The 23,782-nt window shown below is 42.9% G+C and overlaps 2 protein-coding genes across 6 annotated transcripts; both read left to right on the top strand.

Annotated features, from left to right (window-relative positions):
• The first annotated feature begins 1,167 nt into the window (after positions 1 to 1,167).
• On the top strand, positions 1,168 to 8,773 carry larp7 (La ribonucleoprotein 7, transcriptional regulator). Of its 3 annotated transcripts, none has more exons than XM_018759772.2 (14): positions 1,168 to 1,419; positions 2,023 to 2,259; positions 2,743 to 2,843; positions 3,348 to 3,431; positions 3,555 to 3,719; positions 4,030 to 4,135; positions 4,248 to 4,571; positions 4,752 to 4,902; positions 5,268 to 5,413; positions 5,706 to 5,803; positions 6,034 to 6,193; positions 6,480 to 6,571; positions 8,214 to 8,328; positions 8,546 to 8,773. In XM_018759772.2, exons 2-13 carry the CDS (start codon positions 2,052 to 2,054, stop codon positions 8,289 to 8,291), a joined length of 1,713 nt encoding a protein of 570 aa, XP_018615288.1. In that variant the 5' UTR covers positions 1,168 to 1,419; positions 2,023 to 2,051; the 3' UTR covers positions 8,292 to 8,328; positions 8,546 to 8,773. The 3 variants fall into 3 exon arrangements, with proteins under 3 accessions (XP_018615288.1, XP_018615286.1, XP_018615287.1); XM_018759770.2 differs by having other exon boundaries at positions 4,245 to 4,571; positions 8,546 to 8,771; XM_018759771.2 differs by having other exon boundaries at positions 2,017 to 2,259; positions 4,245 to 4,571; positions 8,546 to 8,771.
• Positions 8,774 to 19,447: 10,674 nt separating this feature from the next.
• Positions 19,448 to 23,258, top strand: plin2 (perilipin 2). 3 transcript variants are annotated; one of them, XM_029252579.1, is made up of 9 exons: positions 19,449 to 19,547; positions 19,794 to 19,829; positions 19,927 to 20,122; positions 20,429 to 20,511; positions 20,626 to 20,911; positions 21,115 to 21,299; positions 21,525 to 21,638; positions 21,804 to 22,094; positions 23,006 to 23,258. In XM_029252579.1, exons 2-9 carry the CDS (start codon positions 19,800 to 19,802, stop codon positions 23,096 to 23,098), a joined length of 1,278 nt encoding a protein of 425 aa, XP_029108412.1. In that variant the 5' UTR covers positions 19,449 to 19,547; positions 19,794 to 19,799; the 3' UTR covers positions 23,099 to 23,258. The 3 variants fall into 3 exon arrangements, with proteins under 3 accessions (XP_018615026.2, XP_029108412.1, XP_018615025.2); XM_018759510.2 differs by lacking the exon at positions 23,006 to 23,258 and having other exon boundaries at positions 19,448 to 19,547; positions 21,115 to 21,236; positions 21,804 to 22,517; XM_018759509.2 differs by lacking the exon at positions 23,006 to 23,258 and having other exon boundaries at positions 21,804 to 22,517.
• Positions 23,259 to 23,782: the final 524 nt, after the last annotated feature.

Below are 23,782 nucleotides of genomic sequence, written 5' to 3'. Positions count from 1 at the left end.
CAGCAAGCCCCGAACCCCATAATCCCGAAGCACCTCCCACAGCATGCCACGAGGGACACGGTCGAATGCCTTCTCCAGGTCCACAAAACACATATGGACTGGTTGGGCAAACTCCCACGAACCCTCCAGCACCCTAGTGAGGATATAGAGCTGGTTCAGTGTTCCACGGCCAGGGCGAAAACCGCATTGCTCCTCCTGAATCCAAGGTTCGACTATCAGTCGAATTCTCCTCTCCAGTACCCCGGCATAGACTTTCCCAGGGAGGCTAAGGAGTGTGATCCCCCTATAGTTGGAACACAATCTCCTGTCCCCCCTTCTTAAAAAGAGGGACCACCACCCCGGTCTGCCAGTCCAGAGGCACCGTTCCCGAACTCCACGCGATGCTGCAGAGGCGTGTCAGCCAAGACAGCCCCACAACATCCAGAAACTTGAGAAACTCGGGGCGGATCTCATCCACCCCCAGAGCCTTGCCACCGAGGAGTTTTTTGACTACCTCAGCAACTTCAGCCAGGGTAATGGACGAGTCCCCCTCCGAGTCCTCAGCCTCAGCTTCCTCTACGGAAGGCGTGTTGGAGGGATTAAGGAGATCCTCAAAGTACTCCTTCCACCGCCCGGCTGGCTCATGGGACTCCTGAAGCAGCTGACGGGTACCGACGGGCCAAATGGAGCGCGGCTCTGGCAGTCGCCGCGGCAAAAACTCGGGCTTGGGAGGAGTTCGGTGAGGCCATGGAGGAAGACTTTCGGTTGGCCTCAAAGAGATTCTGGCAAACCGTCCGGCGACTCAGAGGGGGGAAGCGGTGTTCCACAAACACTGTTTACAGTGGAAGTGGTGCGTTGCTGACCTCAGCTGAGGATGTCCTCGGGCGGTGGAAAGAGTACTTTGAGGATCTCCTCAATCCCTCCGAAACCCAACTTATTATATAATAAAAATAAGCACACATTTCCAGCCATGCCATGGTTTTTTGTCATATTGATATGATACAAGAAGTCAGTTTTATACTCCAGTAAACCGAAAACACGAGTAAAATAACATCTAGCTATAAACAGGGTATATTATCTATTCATATAAATTAAAAGAGAATTCTAAATTAAAATACATTTTAAATGGCCGTTCTTATCTTTTAAACGCGATCCCGCCTAGTGACGTCATCACGATGCGACGTACAGGCGAGATGAGTGTAGCGCGCACACGGTTAATTCTAGTAATTCACATTCATCGCGCGCGCGCACAGAGTAAATTTTAATAGCACAAGATATAGATTTTAGTATAGAACTGTATACTTTTTTTTTTTTTTTTTTAAATCGTAGCTATTTGGCTCGTGTGAATACCCGTTCTTAAGCACAAGAAGAAGAAGAGCCTTGCTCAAGAGTCCAGCACGAGCAAACACACACACAGACAAACACAGAGGAGCTTCCACGGTATGAGAAAATGCCAGAAATACTTTCTTTGCTCCGTACTTTTAAGCACAAAGTCCTTTTTTTGTTTAATGTTACACAAAGTATGTCCTAAAGCTTAAACTTAAGGACTGGGGGGAGTGCGAATACGCCGGATGCCGAGTGTTACAACTCAGTTGTCAACTCAACTGTGCGCGCTTAAAAAAAAAAAAAAAAAAAACAAGTTAATAACTATGGTTTATAATATTTCCTTCAAGAACAGAAGTATAACAGCCAGGTTGTAGAAGATCTCAGTATTCTTTTGTGCAGTTCAATGCAAGGTCATGATTATCGTCCTTGAAGAAGGGTCTCAAACTTCTCTTTCAGACAGACACAGTTGCTTCTGATCTCCTGACACTTCCAACCAAGTGACACGATCTGCTATGACTGTCTTGTATTTGATATATGAATATCTCTTCTATAGGAGCTACTTGAGGGATGCGAACCAGCAACCTGGTGGTATCAGACAGGCAAACTGTTGATATTGTCGTGTCTGTGTTGAAGCGCTCTGTAATAAATTGAACTGGATCTGTGTCTAAATCTCTAAATTTTTGTTGTCAATGTGCTTTTGTTTCCTCTGAGTTGAAGGTGTTGGTTTTGGTCACGCAATCGGTGAGATGAGTGACCTTGAGAAGAACCCATTGGGAGGTGACTCCTTGGTTAAGGATGCCAGTGGGAAGAAGACAGAGAGCGAGAAGAAGAAGCGATCACGAGTGAAGCAGCTGTTGACTGATGTCAAGAAGCAGGTGGAGTTCTGGTTCGGAGATGTGAACATGCACAAGGACCGGTTCCTGAGGAAGCTGGTGGAGCAGTCAAGAGATGGATGTGAGCGCTGTTTGCTGGGCTACTCTGGAGTGATTGTGACTCCACTCATCAGTTTCTCTACTTCAATTCCATTTAAGTATTTTTTTATTAGTAAAATAATGTACATCATAAAGATAATAATACGTAGGGAGAGCTGGTGGCACTGCCTCAAGGTTGCATGTTAAAATCCCACCTCCAGGTGTAATGCCCTTGAGCAAGGTACTCACCCTAAATTGTTCCAGTAAGAATTACCCAGCTGTATAAATGGGTAAATAATTTTAAGTAGCTTAACGCTGTAAATCGCTTTGGAGAAAAGCATCAGCTAAATAAGTAAATGTAAATTTTCTGGATTATATTGTAGTATTTGTTTTAGTCTTTGTACACATATCCAGTTACTCCTGGGGAGGCAAGGTAGTAAAACAAAAGACCATAAGGGCTCCTAAATGTGTTTTATAAACCACCCAGTGAAATTAACTGGTGCTCTTGTGTTTTTTTTCCCTGTAGATATTGATATTTCAGTGTTAACTACTTTCACACGGATGAAGAAAATTACTACTGATGTAAAGTTGATAGCAAGGGCTCTAAAGAACTCATCTCTAGTAGAGGTAAGTGCCTTGTGATTTTTCCATTGTCTGTGTAAATGAAATTGTCAAAGGGTATTCATTTTAGGTATACTTCCAGATTTTTTGCAGTTTGTACTAACTTCTGCTGTTTTGTACTTGTACAGGTTTAGTATTTCATTTTTTATGTTTTTTATTTGAGTAATAATTAAATGATACTGTTGTGGTGTAGTAGTAGGTGCAGGCCAGAGGATATTAGAGTGGAATCCCAGTGGGGCACTGCTGATGTCTTTGAGTGTCAACAAGTTATAGCAAATTATTTTTGTAAACTTACATTTACATTTATTCATTTAGCAGATGCTTTTGTCCAAGGTGGCGTACATCTCAGCAAAAGTACAATTTAAGCATTACATTAAGAAAAGAAGCTGTGTCTCTAACCTTATGAATGCATGTCTGGAGAGCCAGTTAATGTGAAATACTGTAGTATTGACCTTGATTTATGACAAGGCAGTGACTTAAAAGCAGAAATCGGTTGCATTCCAATTTCAGATTAACTTAGAAGGTACAAAAATACGTCGACAGCACCCACTGGGAGAAGAACCGAAGAATGTGGATGAGCGCACCGTCTATGTGGTAATCGATGGCTTTAAACACCGTATTGTGAAACTGAAGTGTGTGGCGTGAAAGAATAATTTGATCTTTATGTCATGAGCTTTAAAGGCTGTGTTTTTTACCCTTTTTGTTTCCTCTTGTTAGGAGCTTTTGCCCAAAAATGTTACTCACAGCTGGATTGAGAGGGTGTTCAGTAAGTGTGGTACAGTGGTGTATGTCAGCATTCCCAGGTACAAGTCCACGGGACACGCCAAGGGCTTTGCATTCGTTGAATTTCAGACAGAGGAACAGGCCCAGGCAGCCATAGAGGTGAGGAGATGCAGGAATCAACACCAGTCAGTGGGTCAGTAAGTAACCGTGAGTTGGTACTCTGTACCTATAGTTTGCTTTAGAGAAAATCCACTGCTAAATGTGTGGTTAGTATCTTTTATCTGTCAGTTCTGTGAGGTCTGATTGAAGGGTGTTTTATTTGGGCAGACTCCTTTTTGTACTGCCTTTTCCCCTCCTTTTAAATTGTTCTGGTGGGGAACATGTAAGGAATCTGCACATGACGTGTATTTACATTCTGTATGTCTGTTTTCGGAAATGGTCCTGCCTTGTGTCCCTCCCTCCTTCTAAGATGCTCAACAATCCTCCTGAAGATGCTCCCAGAAAAGCAGGCATATTCCCTAAGACCAAGAAGAACAAACCAATACCCCTCCCAACTGGTGAAGATCCTACTCCTGGTGGGTGTGGCACACACCATATTTCCTTCCTTTGTCCAAAGTTTGCAGTTTGACCTTTGAGTGAAGTATTTTAACCTTGCGTGTCCCTCCCTCTGCCTTCTATGTGCAGTAGAGGAGAAGAAGAAGAAGAAGAAAAGGAAGAAATCTCGCAGCAGTCAGAAGGAGAGCTCCACACAGCCAGTGCCTGACACCAAAGAATCAGAAGCGGAAGCTTCAGAGACCTCTAGCAGAAAGAGGAAACGCACTGAAGAGGCACAGGAAAAGGAGAGCACGGCGGCACCAAAAACCCCTGCTAGCAAGCGAGAAAAGAAGAGGAGAAGATCATGTAGCACTGAGGGTTTTGTGACAGATGCTGTGGAAGAGCTACCGACCAAGATGAGGAAGCTCAGCGAGGTTGAGGCAGCCACCATAGAGGAAAATGCTTCTGAAATGAAAGGTAAGATCATGTCTGCTGGAGCAAATATGAAACTTGGTATAATAAGTATATCTGCACTCTTCAATTTCATGCAGTTTCTTTCAGGATCAATAATGTATCTATTTTCAAATGTGTGATTGTCAGTGCCATGAATCTCATAAGACCCTGACATTTATGAGTTGCCTTTTTTTATTCGTACAGGTCTGGACAGTATGGACGAAAAGGGGAAAGAGAATGAGGGAGAAGAGAAGAAAGATGACTCCATGTTGAAGGCCAAGAGGAAGAGGAAGAAGAAGCACAAGGAGAGACTCAAGATTGGCGATGAAGTCATTCCTCTCCGAGTTCTGTCCAAGTACGTCATTGCGACTGTCAAACCAACACTCCTGCCTGCAAAATCTTACCATTTTTCCGTTTATACGACTGGATATTTATCATCAGCTGCATCATTAAGTACCTACTCACAGGTACTGCAACACTTATTGCTTTATACAGTGTGTGGACCTCAAGCAAGTGTTCCTCTTCACAGCACTTTATGTTTGAACATGATAGACAAGTTTGTGTGTCTTTGACTCGGGGAGCAATTTTCAGTTAATGCACAATTAGGTGCAAGGTAGATGCTGATTTGTGGGAGCATGAGGTGACATGTCAACTTTGTTTCCCACAGCAGAACCCATATGCCTGTGTCTGTTATTAGTTTTTTTGTACTCTCTTTGGAAGGAAAGACTGGCTGGACCTGAAGCAGGAGTATTTAACCCTGCAGAAGCACAGCATGGCCTTGCTTAAGAAGTCCATGAATGAGATGAATCAGAAAAAAAACGGGGAGATGGAGGTGGAGAGCACTGTGCATAGTAAAGAGATGGATGGTTAGTACAAAGTCTCGCTGTCAGGTGAAGCTAAGTAACAGAATGGAGTTTGAATCTGGTGTAGGAATGAGTGTGTAGGAAGATCATGAACTTAACATGTATCTCTTGACCTCAGCCATTGTGGATTAATTTTAAAATATCTTTGAAGTGGGATGAGGATGATCCTGGTATTGAACAAAAATGCAGTTCTTTTGTGTAGTCTCTTCAATAGTCACCACTTTTCACTCCATTTCTGCATCTAATAATATTGCTGTACCTTGGTAAACTTTTGCTTAAAATATGTGTTCCAAAGCTGCAAAGAAGGAAACTTCCCTTGGCCCACAGTTTGAGAGTGGAGTTATCATCAAGATCATACACAGCCAACCACTTCCAGGCAGAAAGTGCATCAAGGTACTGCTCTTGAACCCTTCATTAATGTGTAAAGCTGGCAGTTTTGGTTAGAGAAGATTTTTGATCTAACTAGGTCTTGCTAAGTTATAAGTTCCTTGGGAAAGGGCTTATATATTTGCGATAACTCCTGAGACATATAATTATGGATATATAATTTAGTAAAAGTGCTCAGCATGCCCTGAAAGAAAATTTTTTTGAGAGAGATACCTATTGGAATCCTGTTTGTGCAGGATGTTCTGTCAGAGGTGTCTGCGGTTGCATATGTGGACATCCTGGAAGGAGATGCTGAGGGACATGTACGCTTTAAGACTCCCAAAGATGCTAAGGCTGTGATGGCGTATCGCTCCAAGATCCAGAAGAAGCACAGCTGGAAGCTGGAGCTCCTTTCTGGTGAGTGGCAGTGCTGCTCAGAGAAAGGCGTGACATAAGTCACCCACTCTTAAAAAACTACCCATCTTTAATGAGAAATCTTAATTTGAATCATGAAGAGAATATCTCACAGGGTACCAGTGAACATTGAATTATGGAATAGGTGAAATCATTCTGGATGCATTGAGTGAAAAGCTCATGTTGATGTTTATTGGTGGCAGATTGATGATGGGACTGTTTTTGTTTCACTTTTTTGCAATTAAGATCATCTTAAACACAGTGTAACACAGGCACATTATTTCAAAAGGTGACAATGAACAAAGATACTGGCAGAAGATTTTGGTGGATCGACAGGCCAAACTAAACCGACCAAGGGATAAAGTAAGAGGCACAAAAAAGGTATGCAAAACATGTCCTTTTGAAGCGGCTATAGTGGACTGTATGTCTTGGTATATTTTGTTATAATGTATTTTGCCAAAACTAGGTTCAGACAAGTGTAAAAGTGCTTAATTGTTTGGGGTATTTCCTGAGTCACAAGGGGAATCACACCTGACCTTCTGAATCAGTTTTAATAACCTTTTTGTTCTGCTTTTATGGTGTTAACTTTTGTTCCAGTCATCTAAAGTAGGGTTGCAAAGAGTAGGAATGTTTATGGAAATTTTGAAAATTTTCCATGGAAAATTTCAGGAACATTGAAGCGGTTGTAAATTTTGGGAAATTTGGGAATTTTAAACGTACAATTTTTGTTGGTTATTTTAAACTACAGCCTGACTTAGCTGACATTTATGTTAATACTCTGTCTAACTGAGCCTTGTATAGGGACCTTTCAGAATTTCTTACAGGGGATGGGGTGGTAGTTTCTTTAGTGAGTTAGATGAAAAGTAAATGCCCCTGGCTCATGCAAACTTTTCGAGCAACCCCCTCTTTGGGATATACACATGCTAACATGTTTAAAAAAAAAAAAAAAAACCCATAAACCTAAATAATACTTGTGAAATTTGCATATTCCCTCCTTCACAACTACCACTCCTCTGCCTTATAAAAATTCCATAGTAAGTGATAGCATAGTAAAATTGTTGGTACTTATCTTCACCATGGCTCTCAAAGTGAATAAGAAATGTTATAAGAAAATATAATAGTATAGGTTAAATAATGGGTCTGAAAGTGACTCTTTTGCAACATAAATTAGATTTTAATTGATTTCATTTGTTTCCACAAAGAAATAAATATTGTCGCAGTCATTTAGCCATCTCTTAACTCTGTTGCTCATCACTTTTAAACTGGTCGGTCCCAATAACCTTGCTTCACCTTGGTTGTCTGAAGTTATTCCACACAATTCACTGGTAAATTGCAATTTAAATTGTCACAGAGTTAAAGCAGAACTATTTATTTCCCTCTGAAAGATCTTGGCTCTGTTGGCAGTAATTGTTCCAGACAGTGCTTTGGATGACATTGATAACTTTTTGTGGGGTACATAAGAACGAAGAAATATCAAAGCTATCTCTTTACAAGTTATTTAACCTGGAAAATTTTCTATCTCCAGTCATTTCATTAATCCAAATTTATTATCATCATACAAAATGCATGTTGAGGACAGAATTTATGAAAAATACAGTTCTGGTACTGTTGTACCATCTGACATTTGTACCTGTGTTGAAACATTTAATATTAATCTGATAATATAAGAGTAATAAACTTTTTAAAAATTTCCTGGGAAATTTTCCATGTTCAAAATTCCTTTTTGCCCACAGTTTTTGCTGAAAATTCCAAATGTGAATTGACACTATGCATTACATGTACATTTATTCATTTAGCAGACGCTTTTCTCCAAAGCAACGTACATCTCATAGAACATCTCATATTCATATGTAAACCTTTCTGATATTTTGGATTGTCTGATTCAGATTGTTGCATTTGTGTCTTTGATAATTTTCCATGAAATGCTTGTTTTTTTTCCAGCGTGAAGATGTGTGTGGACTTGTATACTTGTGTATACCATCTTGGTCCGGTTTTTTTGCTCCATCTCTCTTCTATCCCACAGTTGATTGCCAAAGCGGAGAAGATCATTACAATGAGAGCCAAGGAAGCCAACAAGCACATCCGCTTCTCAGAAGGCTGAATTGGAGAGCAGGATTCAGACTGCTGACTGTGTTTGGGTCATTATTATTGTTGTTTTTTGTTTTCTAAGGGGGGCAGTGTACTGGGCTGCAAAGGGCCCCACCAGGCTAGGGTTGGTTGGTCTGTTTAAATGCATCTCTACATTTATTATTTAACCAGAAAACTCTTGTCTTGCAGAGACTAGTGCATGGTTGTTTTATGTTTTGCACTAAACTGAACATCTAAACCTTTTTTTAATTCTTTTATTTTCTTTAGGTACTGGATGTTTCCAGACTTCAAGCTGCTGTTTGAAAATGAAACCACATAAATTCTTTGTACAGAAAATGTGACGAATTTTTAGACTTTCATAATCACTGTAAACACACATAATTCAGACGTTTTCTGAAAATCATTTTTGTTCCCCTAACTTGGTAAATGTTTAATAAATTGAACAGTATGGAGGGACTTTGATATATACAAGTCTGTATATACTGTAAATATGTACATTTCATGGGGAATTAAGTTGATTACTTTTTAAAATTTATCCAAAATTTCTTTTTTAACAATAAACATGCAAACTGGATCAGTATTATGTTCATTTTGGTTTTACATTTTTGGGTGTTTGACATACTGTGCAGACCATGTAGGGATGAAATGTAACTTGAATGTGATTTCAGTTTTTTTTTTTTTTTTTTAAATAATAAAGAACCCAACTATATTGACTGAAACGCGTACATACTAAAATTAAATATAATTTAGGTTATACATTTTCAATTAAAAAAAAGCCAATAGTTGAAATTTGCTTTTGTTTAATTAGTAGATCAACTTGTTTCAGAAGTCCTTCTTGGCTAAGGGAAGATAGTTATACCTTGTAGTCATGGGGTCTAATGTGCCCTCTTTCCCCATTTGCAGACACACCCCCTTAGCATACGGTACAGCCTACCATCGCTGCCCGCAGTGATATCCTTCGGTGGGTGGCTGGTGTGGTATGCTGTGCTGGAAACCACAGGCTGCAGGGGCATCGCTGGCCACAGGGTGGGCTTCAATCTCCTAGATCCCTGGGTGAGCAGTGGGAGTAGTAAGGGATGATTCTCTCACCTAGCTTTCCCATGAGCTTGACCTTAGCCAGCAAGACATTTCTCTTGCCTCTTTGGGCTTTTAGTCTTTCATTGAGACCAGATCTGGAGGGTTGCTGTGTCTTCGACTCTAACCTGAACTGCTGGCTGTGTGCGTGGTCATTGTGAGATGTGAAGATAAGTCTTGTGATTCTCTTGAGAGGGCTGGTTTTCCCCAGCTCATGTGGGTGGGTTGGCACCACAGTCCTGGCCCTGTATTTCTTCTGGGATTCGGTATGCCCATCAAAGGGGGGCTGTCGGTCTTTCATGTTGCTCTGGATCTGAATGACTTTGCTGCTTCCCCCTGCAAGCCCCCGTAATCCAGTCTCTTGGTGGAAACCACGGCAAAGGGCTTACTCCTGCCCCCACAAGGGGCACCCTGTCTGACCAGCGTGGACCGCTTGCTCTGCCCCAGGTAATGGACGTACTGCAGTCTGTAGGTGGTTGTGCTGTCAAAGGGCAGAGACTCCTTCATCTGGGGAGTGGGTTTGAAGCTCTGCCTCATTACAGCAAGACCTTTAGGGCAGTAGTCATCTCTGCTGGTGGTGCTCATGTCAAACTTGCCGTTGTTCGGTATGAAGTTGTCGATCTCAGGCCTGAAGGGTTGACGCCTCTGTATGTCCCACATCTGAAATTTCTCTTAAGGACAAAAGCAGAAACTTAGATCAGCTGATGCTTCTCTCCAAAGCAGCTTTCAGTGTTAGGTTTGTATACGGGGCACTTTGCTCAAGGATTCTATAGCACGATATTGGATTCAAATCTGGGTCTTTCGAGTGGAAGCAGACAACTCTAACTCTTATGCTACGTGCTGCCCATACTTTTCTCAGTCATGCACAGTTATGAAATATTAAAGTATGTTAGCAACTACATACTGAAAGTACCTTGGTACAGGGAATGTAACTGCATCTTTGCCGATGGCGAACAGTACTCTGTGCTCTTGACCGCTTTTCGATGCTGGACGGGATGGGACCGATAGTCCTCTGCATATGTGCTGCTGAATGCCATGGACCCCTCAGGTGGGATGTGTGTCCTGTGCACTTTTGCGCACCTCTGTGTCACACTGTGAGCCACATAATCTGCCCTAAAGTGAGACAGTTGGAGTTCTGTCAACAGTTTCATACGTTGACTGCTTGTCGAACTGTTTTGCCACTTCGTATTTCTTTTGGAAAGTTTGCCTTTGTACAGTGGGTCACTGCAACAAGAGCGGTCGAGTTACAAATGTTTTAACATTTTAACATTCATTGCATTGTTCCTTAGAGCAGCCTGTGTAACCTGTGTTTACCCATCAAGCTGAAAGTTGGCACTAAAGCGCCAAAGCAGAATAGGAGTGTAGGGCCACCGAAATTGAATTCACATGTTTTAGCATAATTGAATTACATTTTTTGTAAGTTTTAAGTTAAAAATATTAAAATTATAATTTGTAAGTTGAATTTTATTATTAGCATCATCATCGTCATCATCCTGTCCTGGTGTGTCCCCTTCCCCTCCAGCCTTGCACCCTCTGTTGCTGGGTTAGGTTCCAGTTCACCGTGATCCCACTTGGGGCAAGCTGTTTCAGACAGTGTGTGTATTATTATTATCGTCGTCGTCATCATCATCATCATTGCATCCCAGATTTTTGCTTAACCTACCCTATGTGTAAAGGGATGTCCATATTTTTAACCTTTTATTGACTGTAGCTTAGGGTGTCAGGTTAGTAAATGTGACTTTGGTTTTGCAGTTGAGTTACAAACTTCCAGTCTTAATTATGTTCATAATCTGAGGAGACAGTCTGCTGCATGTGCTGTTGGATTAGACTGTGAGGCTTAAAAATGAATGAATGTCTCATGGGACATCAGTGCAAGCCGTGAGCATTTCCCACACTCACATGTGTAGCAATAAGACTGAGATTCCCGCAGCAGCGACTCTCACCTGAACGTGGTCGTGCTGGCCATCTTGCAGTCAGGTGGCCGGTACCCGTCCCTCAACTTTCTGGACATGCGGGCAGGCCTGAGGACGTCATGAGGACGGAACTTCTCCTGGTATTCCGTGATCATACAGATGGATTCTGCACCGAGGTGTTTAGCTGACAGTAACGTGTGGTCAGGGGAGCTGCCTGAAATAAAATAAGAAAGTACACCGACTCCTTAAGACAGTCGAGAGGGAGTCTGTTCACAACTTTTGTTTCTAAGACCAAAGTAACTTTTACCACTAAGTCTCAATCGGTAGCACCATAACGATATAGACATCCCTTGATTCTTTACAGTTACGCTTTGTAAAAATCCCCGATACCGACACGGCAAATCAGAATGTTGCGATTTAATATTTCTATTAACTTTAAGGTACATTAAAAGAAAAAAGATTGACTAAAAATGTTCCCAGAAACTCCGTTTCAGTGCGCATTTTTGACCAGTTTGTCTCAAAGATGTGCAACGTTCATCTCGTCACAGCACTGAGGAACAGCAGCGGTACAAACAGTAAGCGGTAAACACTTGAGGCGAATAACGACGGTGATCCTGTGCGGGTGCTCTTTACCGCCATCTGTCGGCCTCACAGGCACACATGTCGTGTCCACTCCGCCACCGACGGTCGTTTCAGAAGACGGATAAGTGAAGAAAATGCAATTAAAACTAAGCAAAGAGCTCCAGTGTAACTGCACATTGTTTGTGTGTCAGATTTCGTGACCTAACTATTCTGAAAATGAGAGCCAGCGTACTGTTTTAACGTGCTCTTGAATATGTAATTACATAGTCTACATACTAGTACATAAATTGGTCTTGTACAGCAGTCATCCAGACTTAACAGTACTAATATTTACATTTATTCACTTAGCAGATGCTTTTCTCCAAAGGAACTTCCAACAAACTCTATGTAGTGTTATCAGCCCACACGCCTTATTCACCGCGGTGACTTACACTGCTAGATACACTACTTACAATGGGTCACTCATCCATACATCAGTGGGACACTCACACACTATGGATGAACCTGAACAGCGTGTCTTTGGACTGTGGGAGGAAACCAGAGCACCTGGAGGAAACCCACACAGACAACATTTAACCTCCACACAGACTGAGCAGGGATTCAACCCACACCCTCTCACACCACCCACACACTGTGAGACAGCTGCACTACTTGGTGTGCCACCGTGCTGCCTGTATAATTTACATTATATGGTTCCGTTCATATATTTGTTTTGCACACTTTTATCCACACCAATGTGTGAAGTTCTCCACACACACACACACACACACACACGCACACTGAAACTTCTTGTTCCAAGCAGGGTCGCAGCAAACCCTAACCCCAACCCGGCAACACAGGGCGCAAGGCTGGAGGGGGAGGGGACACACTCATGATGGGGCACCAGTCCATCGCAAGGCACCCCAAGCAGGATTCGAACCCCAGACCTGCCACACAGCAGGATCCGGCCAAACCCACGGCGCCCCCTGTAGCCCTCCATTTTACGCTGCTTTAATCACAGTATAGTAACTGAAGCGCTGCGATTTTGTCTTCAGTTTCTGTCCATGGTTGTCTTGCTGCATTTTGAAAATCCCATAAAACACATATTAAATAGTCTTTTCTTACCTCCTCAAAACAGGCCGCTAAAAAGCCCTTCGCACATCTTGTAGCATCTCAAAGGAGCCCCAGAGCGTTAGTCCGTGTTCACGGCGGCTCTTCATTTAATGTCAGTGACAAACAGCCCTGTTTCAATTATTCAAAAAGAGCAGGAGGGCAGTGGAGGAGAAAGTCGCCGAAAGTACCCGTGGATCACCCAGGCCCTTCCCACGGACGCTGGAGAGCGCCCTGCTGCCTCGGGGGCCTCGCCGGAACCTGTCTCGGTTTGCATGGTCGTCTTCGGCTTTTTTTCTCAGTTTATAAACAGCTTTGCGAAAAGAAATAAATAAATATATTGGATAATCCCCTGAAAGCAGGAAAGCGCTAATCCCAAATGATGAAGTCATGGGCCGTCACATCGTTCTTTTTTCATTTTGTTTCGCCGTTTGTCCCAATAGGGACTTTGGACACTAACAGCATTTTCGGAAATAGGAAGACTGGTATTGTTTATGGTGTTTTGAATTCACAGCAGCGAGGCAGTAAAGATGCGGGAGGTGGATCTGCGGGGACTATAAACGGTTAGGGGTCCGACGTGGCCGACAATAAAATCTGCCCTCCCGGTGCGGCCCATCTGGCACTCCCGCTCAGGCCCGTGTAAGGCGGAAGCATCCGGCCTTCGGCAAAGTCACATCTGTTGCATCTGTTGTTTGTTCTCAGCCATTGACTGTATATGTTAACGCTCATTTCTTGCTGTTCATTTATTACATTTCCATTTAAAGTAGGAAGTAAATCACAGCATTTCCTTCTGGGCAGCAAGCTCATGAAAAAGTGCCCGCATTGTGCCATGGGTTCCAGAGTGAAGAGTCTACAAGATCCAGCTGTGACACAAAGCTCTTCCCTCTTCTTGGTGTTAAATGGCATCGTGCTTGGACCGATTCTTTCGCAGCTCGTATGTTTCCAACTGTGGCGCTGATTTTTCCGAGAAGATTCGCTTCGTGAAATTCTCGGCGACTTCAAAACGGACTTCAGTTTGGCTTTGGGTGACGTTCCGTCAGACAGGACCAAGGACAGCTCCACACCGTCTCCACGCACCCCTTTGTGGACAAGGTACACTCGGGGTTCTCAGATGGTGCCAGAGTGAAAATGATGCATTTATTATCAAGAATGTTGAAAGGTTTAATGACTGTTGATTCCGTGGAGTGTGTCATGCTACCAGCTCTGGTAGGAGCTCTTGATGTGCTTCTAGGATTATCTTTAATACATTTCAGTGCATGAGGGTGTGGTGGCGCAGTGGGTTTGGTCTGTGCCTGCTCTCTGGGGGGTTGGGGGTTGGGGGTTGGGGGTGCCTTGTGATGGACTGGCGTGCCATCCTGGGTGTGTCCCCTCCAGCCTTACGCTCTGTGTTGCTAGGTTAGGCTCCGGCTCCCCACACTGGACCAGCAGCCTCAGGTTGTGTGTGTGCCTATCGCCGCTGGTTATATTTCTGATCTCCAAAACATAATTTTGCTCACTGAGGCATCATGTTAGAAAGGGTTTTACTTAAAAACAAATCAAACTGGACTGAATGAAGGCATCATATCTGATGGTTTGTAATTTATCAGATGGAAAGGCTTTTCATGATTTTCATGTAGTTTTTTTTTTTTTTTTCGTTTTTGTGTTCACATCTATTCTGCAGTGTATGTTTTGGATGTATAGACAGAACTCTCTAGGAACCGACTGACAGCTCGTGTGACCTGCCCTTCTCTGGGATTTTGTACTTCTACTGACAGCCGCCATGTGGCAGCAGCACCACCCTTTCAGTCTGTCTACAGGTCTGGATACATGAAGGGTTTCCCTTTTTAATGGGCCTCTTCCGTTCTGTGGTACCACCCCGTTAGGTGGGGGGCATGTTTAATCGACAGCAAAACGACCTCTCAGGTACCGGGGACAGAAAAATATTAGCAGTGCAGTGCAGTGCAGTTCAGCTCATATGATGTCAATAGACAAGTGATACAGACTTCATTTTTTTACTTCATTTTATGTTTCTCTGCAAATATAGAGACAAATATGGATATGGACATAAATCAGGCTGGTCAATGGAGAGTGGAAATCTTTTAGAATGCATTATTATAATTGCTTTGTTATAATTTAATTTATATCTCCGTATTGATTGTAAATTGTGGTCATCGTTCCTAATCAGTTTTATTCATTTGTTCAGAGTATTTTTTATTTATTTATTTTTATTTTTATAGAGCACTCTTCTCACGCAGCGACACAGAGTGCTTTAACACAGGCATACAGCAAGAAAAACTGATACAAACAAAGAAGACGGTCAACTAATGGCTGCCATAATGAAGAACTTATTATAGAGCTATAAGTATAACTATACCTATTGAACTGTGAGTGTGAATCTAATGGTTTTAATTCTATATGAAATATATGAATCCTAATATAGCAGACACTCAAAAAACAACATATCTGTTCTGAGCGAAGTATCACAGCATATCTGAAATGAAACCAAAATTAATTCAGCTTCTGTCTAGTAGAAGTGTGTAACTGGACTGTCATTGTGGTTAATGGTCACTTTGGTCTCATTCACTGACACTTTGACTGAAGAAACTGTTGACTGAAGTAACGCTGCTAAGCAATTGCGGAAGGGACTGTTTGGGTAACGACCGAGCAGTTATTTATACTACAATTAATTATTGACGGAATATGATGTAGTGAGAGTCAGCGGCTCTATTCTCAAAGGAGGTCTGACAGCTCAGCCTGTCGTACGTGGAGTAAAAGTTTATAGTGAGATAAAGATAAAGACGCAGCCCCGGCCATAGTGATTAGTACGAAAAGGCCAACAGCAGAGCAGCAGACGGTTTTTCTCAAAGTCCAAGCAAACATCAGCGGGAAGAACAAATATGACCCCGAATTGTGAAACGCGCTCACTGACCGCGAGTGAACCGTATGTCATCACGCTTCGGGGAGCCAGGTCACGAGGATCATCTGAAACGCTCCCTTGAAGCACAGAATTCCCAAGATTCATCTGAAGAGGGCTGCGTATACTCATACGTGCAAATCAGTTCATGATACCGCTATCGAATTAGGTTCAGCAGCAACACGGGGGACACGTTTTATTTTAAAGTCATAGGTAAGTTTGTGAGTTGCACTCTTTGCTGTTTACGTAATTCTGGTTCAGAAACATTGTCCTCAACAGAAGCTGGTGAACAAACCTTGTATATGTTTTATACTGGTATTAATTTGTCACACACATACACACACACACATTGGCTGAAGCTGCTTGTTCCATGCAGGGTCGTGGCGAGCCGGAGCCTAACCCGGCAACACAGGGCACAAGGCCGGAGGGGGAGGGGACACACCCAGGACGGGACGCCAGTCCATCGCAAGGCACCCCAAGCGGGACTCAAACCCTAGACCCGCAGACAGCATGACCCGGTCAAACCCGCCGCACCACCGCACCCCCCGTTTAATTTTTCCATGCCCCAGAATTTCTATTATAGATGTAGTTTCTACAGACATGAATATAAAAAATAGAGACTGTCGTCAGAAGTGTGTCCAAACGAATTCAAAATGTTTTTCCTAATCAGAAGTTGTCTGAACGAGATTCTTCCTCCCAGCCTCATCCTCCCTCACGCACGCTTATCTGGACAAATGTTTGTCCCTGTAAGATCCTGCAAAATTATGCATAGTAACATCACCATATTAACTGTGTAAAGTGTCACCCGAGTCCTTGTTTGCTGCAGCCGGCCTTCGTGCATATTTGCACCACAGACACTGCGGGATGTTTATGTCTCTAACCCAGAAGCCTTGAAATTCGGCCCTCGTCCTTCACTGAGGAATTTCACTCGATCCACGGCGACTATAAATGCTGCGTGGTCGTTCTCAAATGCAGCTGCTACATCTTCGCAGGACCTTCCGCAGGCACATTTATGTATCAGCTTTTCATTTTTGACCCCTTTTAGGGCACGTCGTAAAACTTTTATTCTGAATGTGAAATGAAATGTCTTTTTAAAAATTTTAAGTTTATTCCACCCACATACTGTAGTTAGTTGGGGCCCAGTACATTCTTTTAGATCTTGGTAGGACTAACATATAAAGCAATACCAATGAAATCATTTTTTTCATGTAATGAGTGAATGAGCAGTGAATTGTTCCACTATTACTCACCATTGTTTAGATATCGGATGACATTGGACAGAGGAATAAACGGAAATAACGGCTGTTTTAGGTGATGACCCTTTGTTTTATATGATGCACTTTGAACGGTCTCACCTCTGACATATTTAACACGTATATGATGTCACAAGGGGCACCGGGTTGTAAAATAAACCAGTGATCATAGTACAGTACAGCATGGGTGACCTGTGGGTAATTATACTTTTAAATCACTTTATTTCATCTGTGCAGTGACCTTGAACACAGTGGACACGAGGCACACGTTCCACGTTCTTATTTTCAGTGCTTTGTTGGGTAAGTTAATTTCATTAAAAAAGTAAATGCTGCATGTTTACATGGATTTGTGTGACGGCATCAGTCAGATGAATTTGGTCTAAATGTTTTTGTGCCAGAGCAGCACAACAGGTAGTACTGATGCCTCACAGTTCCTGGCTGTGTGGTTGAATTCAGGTCAGTCTTTCTCTATTGATTACTCCAGAGTTGTTCAATCACATGCGTAATCATTGATTTGACAGCTGTTCTACATTTATTTATTTAGCAGATGCTTTTCTCCAAAGCAACTTACAATGGATACTATGTAGTGTTATCAGCCCACACACCTTATTCACCAAGGTGACTTACACTGCTAGATACACTACTTACACTGGGTCACTCATCCATACATCAGTGGAACACACACACACACACACACACACACACACACACACACACACTCTCTCTCTCTGTCACTCACACACTATGGGGGAACCTGAACAGCATGTCTTTGGACTGTGGGAGGAAACCAGAGCACCCAGAGGAAACCCACACAGACACGGCGAGAACATGCAAACTCCACATAGAGTGAGCAGGGATCAAACCCCCGCCCACTCGCACCACCCAGGCGCCATGAGACAGCAGCACTACTTGCTGTGCCACCGTGCCATCCTGCTTCCATTCATTTGGCTGACACTTCTCTCCAAAGTAGCTTACCCATCATTGTAAATGTCTAAACACTAATTTATTTTAAAGAGCAACTTAAGGTATCTTGCAAGTGTATTGCAGCAGGAGGTGGGACTTGCACTTGCAACGTCCAAATCCAGAGGCAACAGCTTTAAACACTGCGCCTCCTGCTGCCCCATTTAAAAACTTTCAAACCACAATTACCATTCAGATTGAAACCCACATTTTAATAAAGACATGGTACTTATTGATGATGCTAATGCTGGTAAACATTATGTGTTTGACAAGGCCATCTTTAATTACATTAAATTATCGGTGAGGCAGTATTACGCCCTAATCAAATCAAAGTACTGCAGATATTGTTTCCATTTCAATGAAAATGTGATTTTGAATTTCAATTATTAAAAAGATCAAAGAATGTATTAAATAAAATTGCATATTTGGTGTATCTGAACGTGAGCACGTTTCATACAGTTGAACTTTACCCCAGCTGGAAGTCAGTCACACTTTACCCAACGTTCACGTCACTGTGAAACACAGGAAGGTGAGTCATGAGCAAAACCCAAGTGACACAACATTCTTACATTTGTACATTAATTATTGTCTACGCTGAATTGGAATCGGTTAAGGTCTTTTTGATTGGGCTGGAACCTCTCTCTCGCTGTAGTACCCTTAAACAAAGTACTTACCATCAAATGATAGAGTGAAAATTAGGATGTTCTACACACACACTGTTTGAAACCACTTGTCCCAAGGGGGCTCGGGGCAAACCAGATCCTAACCCGGCAGCATAGGTCGCAAGGCTGGAGGGGGAGGGGACACACCCAGGACGGGATGCCAGTCCATCGCAAGGCACCCCAAGCAGGACTCGAACCCCAGACCCACCACACAGCAGGACACCTGGTCAAATGCGCTGCACCACCACGCCCCCTAGCGTGTTGTATAAATGGGTAAATAGTTGTAAAGCTGATTGTCTGATATTGTAAGTTGCCTTGGACAAAGCAGTCAGATAAATAAAAGTTATTTATATAGAAGTGATGATTATGAAGTAATATAAGTAATAAAATTGTTAAATCACTGTTAAACTCCATTTGGATTATCTCTGTATGGGGACTAATTTTATAAGGGCATTCAGTTTAATAGCTTTAATTTTCACATTAAATGTAAGAAAATTACATTTTACCTTTATAAGTGTCCATTGTTAAATTAAGATGTTTTGAGTTACAATGAAGACAGGATGGTACCATATTACTGGTCTAACGGCTCATCTTACGTCAGGGACGGGTGTGAGACAATGTGCTCAGGCATTTGACCTTTGCTCTACAGACCTCCAGCCAGGAGCGCGTAACTGATGAGATTACGTCATCCCTTGAGGGAAATCTCGCGAGAAATAGCGAGTTCAGACCTACATAAATTCAACGCCCCGGAGAGAATCAGCAATTGAGTGGGCGCGAGCTTTGGGTTTACCGTTTGTGGTTCGTCGCTACTGGCTTAATTTTTTTCCCCGTCAGGTTGCACAAGTAAGTCGGTTGTTATTTTACATTCTTCAGTAAACTTGTTTAGAGAAATGAATTTATATTGATGTTTGCGTAAAATGACGTTTTAACGTAACACATTTCTAAATAAAAAGCAAAAAATTTGAGTGGACTGAGGATCTTTGCTCTAGTCTACGAGGCTTCATATAAAAACCAGGAACGAGGGGCACAGAAAACTGACACTAACAGCTTTTTTTTTTTTTTTTTTTTTTTTTTTTTTTTTCTTTTCAGAAAGACATGGCGTCAGTGGAAGTTACTCCTTGTCAGGTTGGTTTATATGTTGAATTCAATCAAGGTGTCATAATGCAGCTGTGTGTGTTAAGCTGCTGACCCTCCACCCTGCATCTCTTCTCCTCCTCCCTAGAATGCGGTCACCCGAGTGGTGAGCCTTCCTCTGGTGAGCTCCACCTATGACCTGGTGTCCAATGTCTACAGCAGCACCAAGGACAGCCACCCCTACATCAAGTCTGTGTGTGAGGTGGCTGAGATTGGAGTGAAAACCATCACATCAGTGGCCCTCACTGGTGCTATGCCCCTCATTGGCAAACTGGAGCCCCAGAGTAAGCTTCCACACTTTCTACTTAGCGCCCACCCTGGTTGGGCTCTAGGTTGGTCTGAGTGTGCTACTGTCAGTGTTCTCCTGTGATTAACCTTTAAAATGTCCTTAGAGTTGATAAACATCTGGTTAAATCCTTTGCCTTTAGTTAAGGAAAACAGTTGCCAAATTTCAGGTTTTGAAATCTCTCTTGCTTGTCCGGAAAAGAGGAAGTTCAGCCTCTTTCACAATGACTTCTCACCCTGCTGTGTCATAACTGCATTGGCAGTGTTCTGTGTTCATGCTGTTCACGTCCATGTGTGTTGGACAGTTGCGATGGCAAATGACCTCGCCTGCAAAGGCCTGGACAAGATAGAGAAGAAACTGCCAATTCTGCACCAGCCATCTGAGCAGGTATGACATGACCTGATGCACTTCTCCATACATGTTCAGTAATGTATTAACTCGGTCTCATTTTAAAAACTTCTGCCCAGATATCTGCAAAGTTTTCACAACGTGTTCTTGCAGATCGTTGCTACGGCTAAGAATGTAGTGATGGGAGCCAAGGACGCAATGGCTGTCACTGTGAGTGGTGCCCGGGACACAGTGTCTCTCACTCTAACGGATGTGGTGGACAAGACCAAAGGGGCAGTGCAGGACAGTGTGGAAATGACCAAGGCTGTGGTCAGTGGCAGTGTTAATACAGTCATGGGCAGCCGTGTGGCTCAGCTGGTCGACACTGGTGTGGACACAGTGCTGAGTACATCTGAGAACCTGGTGGATCAGTACCTTCCACTGACAGAGGAGGAGCTAGGTGAGTCTGCACTGAATGATCTTTGTGAAACTTAAGATGGGTTGCCAGAGATTATGTATGATTTGGTTCTTTAATATAGACAGGGAAGGACACTAAGTCTCATCCTTGCTTTATGCAAACATGAATGGGTTGGATTTAGCCTTGTGTAATTGGGGCACAGATCTAGAATTCCCTGTAGAACTACCAGTTCTGTCCTTCTACAGAGAAGGAGGCCAAAATGGTGAAAGGGTTTGAGGCAGGAGGCCAGAAGCCCAGTTACTACGTGCGGCTGGGGTCTCTCTCGGAGAAGTTGCGCAAGAGGGCATACCAGCAGGCCATTGACAAGGTGCGCGACGCTAAGCAGAGAAGTCAGGAGTCAATCTCACAACTGCACCATACTGTGGATCTGGTAGGTCTTGGCACAGCTTATGCTAACAATCCTGCAGCTAAAACATTGCACATCATTACAGGTCACTTAGGATGGGCTGCCACTTGGGTTCAGGAAGCATCAACCTTTTTCAAATGGTGAAAGTGGAGCCATCAGCTATTGTGTGGGAATGTAGTGGCTTTCGGTTTCCCCCTTCCTCTTGTCGGTGCTATTTTCTTCATTTTATACTCCCTCCCTTGTGTTTAGATCGAATATGCAAGGAAAAACATGGATGGGGCCAACCAGAAGTTGCAGGAGAAGTTTCACTCCTGGGTTGAGTGGACAAGTGGACACACCACTGGGGAGCAGAATGAAACTGAGGTATTCAGTGTCATCCCAGAAACTTTCTGCTTTTCCATATTCTTCAAAGCTTAGGTTGGAATTAACCACTGCATCTGCACAAGCTTGTGTGAATTGACTTTTTTTTTTTTTTGGTGGACTTTAAGCTGACATTAAGCTAATTGCAGCTTGTTTGTTCCTCCACAGCACATTGAATCACGCACACTGGCCATCACCCACAGCCTGACTCACCAGCTGCAGACTACATGCCTGACCCTAGTCTCCAACCTCCAGGGCCTCCCTCAGAGCATCCAGAGTCAGGCACTCTCTGTAGCTCGTTCTGCCTCCGAGGTTTATGACAACTTCAGCAAAGCTTCCACATTCAGGGATGTCTCTGATGGCATGCTGACCAGAAGCAAAGTGCAGCTGACCAAAATGAAGGATTCCTTGGATGGCATCATGGACTACCTGGTTAACAACACACCCCTCAACTGGCTGGTAGGTCCTTTCTACCCCCGGATGGAGCCTGTGCCCTCCAGCTTCTCTTCCATTGGGAAGGAAGAGAAGACCCCTGCAGATGTGCAAATGAAGCTGTTGGACTGAAGCTACTAGTCTTTATGCTTAGCTCTGACTCCTGCAATTGCTTAAAGTTACTGCAATTAAACATTCCTGTTACATCATGATCACTACATTTAAAGTAACACCTAGAGGCTACTAAACTTTGACAGTATTGGCTTTCATGTATTGCTGGCTTGTGATGTCTTGGGTGACATGTCAGTGAGTGCACCACCCAGACACTGAGACAGCCACACTAAAAGGATGTGGGTTCAGTCTGGACTTCACAGGTTCTCCATGTCTGTGGGTTTCTTCTTAACACCTGTAGTTCAGGTTCATCCATAGTTTGAATGTTCCACTGATGTATGGCTCACAGATTCATTGTCTGGCAGTGTAATTCACCTTGGTGAATAAGGTGTGGGCTAAAACTATACTTTCTCTTGCAGAAAAGAATCTTCTAGATGTAAATGCTTTGTGTTGAATTTCTGGTAGGCACTTGTTGGAGTAATTGTCACAAACTGCCTTTCTGTAGCACCTGCTTATCACTGCTACTTGATGCTATACATTTAATGTTCACCACTTTGCACAGTGTTCATAATGAGTCTCACTGTCTGGTTTTAACTTGGTATGTACTAATCATGCACTCTTTATACTGGTGTATTAATTGTAAAGGTTTTTCCTCACTGGTCATAGTTGCCCCATTTGAAATTGGGCACAAGGGAACACAATATTTTCTTCCCACCCCCCAAAAAAAAAAAAAGGTGGATGGAGTGTTGCCACTGGGGATGTTGTCCACATGTTGCAGGCTGTACATGCAGAGGGGTATCAAGGTTCTTCTATACTTCATTTCTCAGGTGCCTGAGACCATGTTTGCAGACCTGGCATCTGAACCTGAAGAAAGTGATGCACCTGTGGACAGAATTGCCCCTTCATCTGTGCAACTTTGAATACATCAATGAAATTCCTTGTCACTGGTGTTTAGGGCATCTCACTTGATCTGTTGAAAGTTTGTAATGATTGTCCAAGTATAATGTACTAAGTTACAATAACAAAGCATTGAATTCACTTTTGAATATTTTCTATTAAAAACATATGCATGTAATGGGATGAAGTAGTTTGTCTTATTGTAAACCTGTGTTCTAGGAGCTTGTCCTAGATGGTTCTATCCCTAGAGCTGTATAAGGGAGTTTCTTCACATTAACTCTGAATCTTGTGACAAGTCATTCCTATATCAACTAAGATATGTATCTGCCTTAATAGTCAGCTATGAGGGTCATCTTTGTTCCTCCAGAGTAGGAACAAAAGCAAATACTTGTTCAGGGTAGCTTTCATGCCTTATCTGAATAGCAGGGGCGGTACCCTGGAGTGGTACCTTTTGCCTCCTGCCATCCTAAAGGGTCAGGTTCATTCATCATGAAAAGTTCTAAGGGTTCTGTCCCTAAGGATTAAGAGTATGCATTCTTCCAGAGTTTAGGCTAAAATTTTTTTTTTTCCCCTTTGCCAGTTGTTGGCAGTGCTTTTGCAAGCAGATGTTAGTCACCAATATAGCAGCTCCATTTTTTTTCTGCATCATGTAAATATCACACAAATGTTGGAAGAGGTGAGAAGTGATGGCACCACAACTTGGCAGC

This window comes from Scleropages formosus, chromosome 5 (genome assembly GCF_900964775.1).
Source record: "Scleropages formosus chromosome 5, fSclFor1.1, whole genome shotgun sequence".
Taxonomy (NCBI): Eukaryota; Metazoa; Chordata; class Actinopteri; order Osteoglossiformes; family Osteoglossidae; genus Scleropages; species Scleropages formosus.
Note: the sequence above shows the minus strand (reverse complement) of the source record. Positions and strands in the feature narration are given on the sequence as shown.

Bases quoted from the DNA above. Each gene is read 5' to 3' on its own strand.
- larp7 (XM_018759770.2), top strand. From the start codon at position 2,052: ATGAGTGACCTTGAGAAGAACCCATTGGGAGGTGACTCCTTGGTTAAG. The intron at 3,432-3,554 runs GTAATCGATGGC...TCCTCTTGTTAG, and splicing joins ATGAGCGCACCGTCTATGTG to GAGCTTTTGCCCAAAAATGT. The intron at 5,804-6,033 runs GTACTGCTCTTG...CTGTTTGTGCAG, and splicing joins CAGGCAGAAAGTGCATCAAG to GATGTTCTGTCAGAGGTGTC.
- plin2 (XM_018759509.2), top strand. From the start codon at position 19,800: ATGGCGTCAGTGGAAGTTACTCCTTGTCAG. The intron at 20,512-20,625 runs GTATGACATGAC...GTGTTCTTGCAG, and splicing joins TGCACCAGCCATCTGAGCAG to ATCGTTGCTACGGCTAAGAA. The intron at 21,300-21,524 runs GTAGGTCTTGGC...CCTTGTGTTTAG, and splicing joins TGCACCATACTGTGGATCTG to ATCGAATATGCAAGGAAAAA.